The following is a 6,587-nucleotide window of genomic DNA, read 5'->3' on the forward strand; positions in this document are numbered from 1 at the left end:
TAGGAGGAAAGGCACGGCAGGCACCGACCACGGCACCAAGCGGCGTGGCGGTGTGCAGGGAAGGGGCACTGAACAAGTGATGTGGCGGTGTGCAGGGTGACGAAGGGGCCGATGGTGCCCTCTTCCAGCCCCCCGCTGGCACAGCACCCTGATCCTGCTGTGAGCCCCCCGCACCTCCCTGCCGCAGCCAGGAGAGAACGGGGTCCCTGCTAAGGGGTCCCCGCTAATTCCTTAACTTCCCTGCAAAACTGTTGCAAACCCCGTCTCCCGAGGCAGCTCTTTGTACCTGTGTTGATGTCATGCCATACCAGTGCTTTTCATGGCTTATTAATTAACTTCCACCAACTCCTGGGAACACCTAGCCACTCCCTTTGTTCTCACCTGTCCCAGCCATTTATAGCACCGATGGGATGCTAGAAATAGTGATGCGTACAGTAAGAGCCGGAGGAGCCCGTGGACAAAAGGAGTATTGGAGTCAATTTGCAAAGGAGATATTTTCTAGCTCGCAGCAGTGAGGCAGCATGAAAAGCCCTGGGTACGCTTCAAGGTAAGGGGAGAGGGAGGTGCACGCTACGGGTGCAGAATTGAAACACGGTTTGTAGAAAGGTCTGCTCCAGGTAATCCCTGTAAATTATTAATAACCTATAGAGTTAGTTATGGTTTGCTCCAGGGTAGAGATTAATTTTGCCGTGAATGCTTCTTCCCTGTATTCCAGGTCTTTTAATTTGAAAGAACCTTGTTAGGTCGACACAGAGGTCTGTTACTTTCAGCTTAAGCCAAATGAACAAGAAGGTTGTCCCAAGCCTTAAAGCATCTGTCGCGGCACCTCCAAGTGCGACCTGAGAGGTAGTTTTCCGTGTTTTCTTCCTGGCTGGGAGATGGCAACGGCGCAGGTTGGAAAGCGAGCTGAAAGGCGAGCCGAACCTCTGGTGCCAGCCCTGCTGACAGCTCCGCAAGTTTTTTGGCTTCTTAGGGAGAATGTTGTGTCTTAGCAATCGGCTCCCAAGTGCTTCCTCAAAGGGCTCCCAGGCTGGTTGCACGTCTTGCGTGCTTAGGTAACTTTCGTGTGACGTTTGAATTGTGGCTTTCTCTCTCTCGCACTTTGCTTTGCAAAAGACTGTATTAATGGGGTAAAAAAGTAGATGATGGCTCTGATTGTACCCTGTGACTCTCGGCTACATCGGGCTTCATGCATCCCAGGTGAAATGCTTCCTCGCTGTCGTGCAAGGAAGGAGGAAATCACTGCAGCCATGATCCCGTGTGTCATGCCCGCCACACTCACATTGATATGCTGGGTGGTTACAAAGAGGTTTCATGCAGGTTTGCATGGCGAACAAAGTCAAACGCTTACCTGCAGTGCCATGAAAGTGCTGCAACATTGCTGCCTATCTCCACACTTCCACTGTGTTTACATTCAGTTTGTGGCTCCCCTGTCACAGCTTGTGCAGCTGGCTACGATAGCTATGTTTTTATGTGCAGCTCTTCATGTTCTGTTGGACTTTGCTCCCATCCTCTCTCCAGTTTTCCATGGTCGGATCCAGTCTGTCACAGCCTGGCTTGTCATACTGTGGCCACTCAGTGGGAGGCTGTAGACCATGCCAGATAAAGCTGGTGTTTGCATTCTCATAAGGCCATCTGGAAGGAGCAATTCAGTGTCTTTCACGCTGTACAAGCTGGAGGCTACAAAAGCCACCACCCTGTGCAGCAGGACCATGCGCGAGGACCCCTTGGCCAGCAGGACAGTAGAAAGGACAACCGGGTCCAGCCCACAGCAATCTATGTGCCCCCATCGACCCTCAGACTGGGCAGGCTTGGAGCCTTCCTTGCTCGCTTGGTAGAGTGGGAACCACGAATGTGACCATTGCATGCTGTAAATGGGACTGTATCTTCCCAAAACAACTTAAAGCCAAAGCCAGATCCACTGCATTTTGGAAATGGCGGCTGAAAACATGGAGTTCAGACCGAGTTAAAAAAGCTTTTAAGATCAGAGAAGTCAGATCAAGCTTGGTGATGAAAAGTTCCTTTCTGGTGGGCATCAAACCTCCAAAAGATCCTGTACGTGTCCCAGCTAGAATGCACTGCTGATGATACATGGTGGTTGTCTGATTAGTGCTGGAAAAAACTCACCCCTCATCATTATTCAGGCAAAGCACAGGTGGATGAGGTGCTTGGTCCAAAGGACTGCCTCTGAGCTCCGGCAGTTTAGAGTCTGGCCAAGGTGAAAAGATCTGATGAAAGGGAGACCTGGGTGAGGCTGAGCACGAGGGCTGGGCTGGGAGGAGGAGCTGTCGCAGTGGAGAAGCACTCCTCTTGTTTGAAAGCGGAGCGTAATTAGTCTGTTACAGGTGCTGTTGGATTTCTGTATTGAAAAATCTCAGTTATATCAAAAAAAGATCAGTTTAGTGTTTCTTTGAGATCACCAGCTTCTGGAGTGATGTGATTACAGGAGGTGCTCAGCTTTCTTACCAGGGAAATCCTTATACCGTTACAAAGGGCTCATTTTCTAGCTCTTGGTGGTTGCTGAGAAAAGCTTGAAGTGAATAGGCTCTAAAGCCCCAGAAAACTGAAAGAAAAGCAAAATAAAAGGCAGCAGAGCAGAGCGGGAGGCTGTTGGAAGAGCTTAGCAGGCTCTGCCTGAAGTAGGCTGTGTCTTGCCAAAGGCCAAAATTAGGAGAGTCATAGTGAAAGTGCAATTTCTCACTGTTGTGCCTCTAATGCCAGAGCTGCTGACACAGCTGGGGGAGCCAAAGATGGCTGGCACCACGGAGGCATAAAATTGTGCTCCCAGTGATAAAAATTCCCAAGGGCTATATGCAAAGTTTGGTGGTTCATGTTTGGGGAAGGACTATCAGATAAAAGTCCACTGAAGCTCTACTTTCTTTCTAGGCATATCAAATGTCTCATCATTTTCAGCCTTTGCGTGGGAGTCATCTTCCTGTCAGGATTGTCCCATATGAAGAATAAAAATTACATGTAAGTGAAGCAGAAGTCAGGTTGCATGACTTCGTCTGCCCAGGGCAGCAAGGATCTGACCTGTGACACTTGATTTAACTCTTATGGGGTTTAGGCTAATATCGGAAGGGCAACAGCCCAAAATTAGGTCCTAGATCCACATTTGGGCAGGCAAGGAATCAAATTAACCAAAAAGTGCAGCTCTTTGGGGCAAAATCAGCCATATGGAAAAAGAAAAGGGGATCGAGCTGAAGCCTTTGGGTAAGTGAGAACCTGGAAAAGCAGAAAACCATCCAACATCTATGCCTGAGGGATGGAGCTTGTTTGGGTTGGTGCCTTACACCAGTTGCAGGTGTGGTATCAGAAGGAGAACCTGCTGGGGTCTGGCTTTGCCAGGTCTCAGAGATGGGGAATGGCACTGGAGAGGCTGTTTTCCCCATCTGTTACCTTCCTGCAGAATCTCGAAGAGCCATGAGGCGCTGCTGATACCTTCCACACCTTGCCGTGCCAAGACTAACGTCATGTTCCTCAAGACCCACAAGACGGCCAGCAGCACTGTCCTGAATATCATGTTCAGGTTTGCAGAGAAATACAACCTCACTGTCGCCCTCCCAGCTGGCCAGCTCGTCCACCTGGGCTACCCGAAGACCTTCCTGGCCAGCTTTGTGGAAGAATTTCAAGCCATAGGACAAAACTACAACATCATGTGCAACCACCTGCGGTTTAACTCCCCAGAGGTAAGAGCCATGACACCTGCGGAGAGACCTGGTTGAACAAGCAGTGCCTCCAGACTAAAACAGCCTCTCTTCTTCCTCCCTGCAAATAGGTGCAAAAGGTGATGGCAGCAAACGCTTTCTACTTCTCCATCCTGAGGAACCCCATTCCTCTGCTGGAGTCTTCCTACGTATACTACAAGGACAGTGCCCCTGCCTTCAGGATCTCCAAGGACGTGAACGAGTACCTGGCATCACCCATGAAGTATTACCATCCGGAGGATTACAAGCAAAACATCTATGCCAGGAATATCATGTGGTTTGACTTTGGCTACGATAACAATGCACACAACAACAAAAAGTACATCCAGGCGGTTTTGAAGGAGATTGAACAGAACTTCCACCTGATCTTGATAGCAGACTACTTTGATGAGTCCATGATCCTCTTGAAGCACATTTTGTGCTGGGATCTGGATGACGTGATTTACTTTAAGCTCAATTCCAGAAGCCAGGACACTGTCCAGACCTTGACTCTAAAAAGCAAGGAGCAGATAAAAGCATGGTGCTCACTGGACTGGAAGCTCTACCTGCACTTCAACCAGAGCTTCTGGAGGAGAATTGAGGAGACCATAGGATTTGAGAAGCTGGAGAAGGAGGTGAATCACCTGCGAATGAGACAGAAGGAGCTCATGGAGACCTGTCTCTCGGACCAGGAGGCAGTGGGGAAGGATCACATCAAGAACAAAGCTCTCCTGCCTTTCCAGTCAGGGGCTACAGATATCCTTGGGTACAACCTCAAAGAAGACTTAGACAACAGGACTCTGAGAACCTGCCAGAAAATGGTTATGCCAGAGCTGCAGTACACATCCTATCTTTACGCTGTTCAACACCCACACAAGAAGAGGAAACAGTTAGGCTTACCCTTGCCGTGGACCAGTTTCCAGGAGAAGATGCAGCTCCCAATTCCCAACTAGGGCATGCGACAACCGACTACAGTTTCCCACCGCTTTGCATCACCACATGTCTGGCACATGACTGGCACACAGGACTCTTGTGCATGAGGGGGAGGAGGGGGGGGGGGGGGGGGGGGCTTTTTTCAGGGCCACCGAGCTTGTGGTGGGTCCCTTTCTGGGGACCTTGAGCCAAAGGCTCTGCGTTGGCCAGATCCTGCATAATTCCTCCTCCCTGCTCCCAGGCAGGGGGACAGCCTGCTGCTGCTGAGCACTGGGCAGGCTTTCAGCTGGCTTAGACGTTCCTGCCTCTTAATCATTAATCACAGGCTTAATTATTTTGTTTGCATTTGACTTTATTCAATAGCTGTCATTATGTCCAGGCTGGTCATAGCTCACTACAGCAAGTCCTGATTTTCAGCGTTTAGAGGAAAAAAGGGGAGGGAGAGGGAAATGAGGAGGACAGCACAACGAGGGGACACAGCGCTCAAAGGAGTAGGAGAGATGTTGGGCCTCCCATCCAGCAGCACCTGTGCTCGACAACATCTAACTACCGTGCGATGCCAGGGCCGCTTTTCAGATGGGAATCCCAAGCATCGTGCCCAAAGCTGGGAACACTGCCTGGCAGCCTTTCCCCACTGGCACATGAAACGTCCCTCTCATGCATGTCATGAGGTGCAGGGGGCCTCTGCACCACTTGGGACAGCTTGGTGCTCCCCTGGGAGGGCCCGTTTTGTGGTTTCACCCCCCCTCTCTTAGGTGAGGGTTCCCAGTCCCTGGACACGGATGGTCCCTTGGGCTCAGCATCCCTGAAGCCCTTCATCAGCAGGGGCTTCATTGGGCACCCTTGCTATGTTGGCCAAACTCTCCAACACCAATTAGGAGAGGGGTGGAGGGGAGGCACAGCCACTGCTTGTTTAGGGCATGACCTTGTTATTGAAGAAGGTAATTAAACCTGCCTGGGATGCCTTTGCTCATTTGCCAGCTCCCCGCTGCCATGCCAGTGCTGGGAAGGTTTGTCAGAAGGACGGCAGCGTCAAGCCCAATGGCTGTGGCGTCACAGCCATTAATGAGTGCCCATTGCCAGTTTCCAACGCACCCACATCCCCGATGGTGCAATATTTCTATGCTTAGCCAGCGTGTCCTCCCACTTGCGCCGGTCGGGGTGGCGGCAGGGACCCAGATGGCACAATTGGGATGATGGATCCAGGATCACTTGGCTTGCAGCTTCACCTTGGGGGGGTGAAGCAGCCCAGCAGCATCTCAGCCCAGGGAGCAGGAGAGATGCTGTCGGAGGGGAGCAGAGCTGGGATTTTTCCTTGGCTATGTTTAAACCAGGGAGGAAGCCAGCTGAGGCAAGGGTTAACTTCCTGCAATGCAACCTGTGGTCCTCCACAACCCATGTGTTGTACAACGGGAGCAACACGGAGATTACCAGCACCCACACGTTTTTCTGCTCCAGCAACCCTAGCTAAAATTAACCAGGCTTAGGAGGCATTTGTAATGAGCCGGAACGGAGGACATGGCAGCTGCACATGTTCAGCCTGGGCAATCCCCAGGGGCCTTTCCTGGCCAATTCTGCAGCCTGAGCCTGGGCTTTCACCTTGGAGCTTCTGACCCGTGATTTGCCGTATGAATTTTGTCAAGCCCCTTTAGCTAAGCTGATGCCAGGGACGAAATATAAGTATAAAAATAATTTCTTACAGCTGACCTGTGTGCGGGTGAGGGTCCTGGGAAGGCTGGGACCCTCCGGACCACAGCCCATGGGCTAAGGAGCTCACAGCTGGGTTGCAGCACCTGGGCAGGGAGGTCTGGCCTCTCCCAGCCTGCGGGAGGAGGGAAACTGAGGCAGGAGATGCAAACCACCACCACCACCTCACCCCCTTCCCAACACGGCTCCCTTTGCATCCCCTCCTGGGGGGGTCTGAGCAAGGTGGCTTGGCAGCCGCGGGGCCCCTGGCTCTGCCCGGGC

At 51.6% G+C, this 6,587-nt stretch overlaps 1 protein-coding gene across 1 annotated transcript; it reads left to right on the forward strand.

Moving 5' to 3' along the window:
- The first annotated feature begins 2,953 nt into the window (after positions 1-2,953).
- Positions 2,954-4,639, forward strand: GAL3ST2 (galactose-3-O-sulfotransferase 2). Its single transcript, XM_009322893.1, has 3 exons — positions 2,954-2,973; positions 3,410-3,689; positions 3,779-4,639. Exons 1-3 carry the CDS (start codon positions 2,954-2,956, stop codon positions 4,637-4,639), a joined length of 1,161 nt encoding a protein of 386 aa, XP_009321168.1.
- Positions 4,640-6,587: the final 1,948 nt, after the last annotated feature.

Source organism: Pygoscelis adeliae, unplaced genomic scaffold (assembly GCF_000699105.1).
Source record: "Pygoscelis adeliae isolate BGI_AS28 unplaced genomic scaffold, ASM69910v1 Scaffold554, whole genome shotgun sequence".
NCBI classification, from domain to species: Eukaryota; Metazoa; Chordata; class Aves; order Sphenisciformes; family Spheniscidae; genus Pygoscelis; species Pygoscelis adeliae.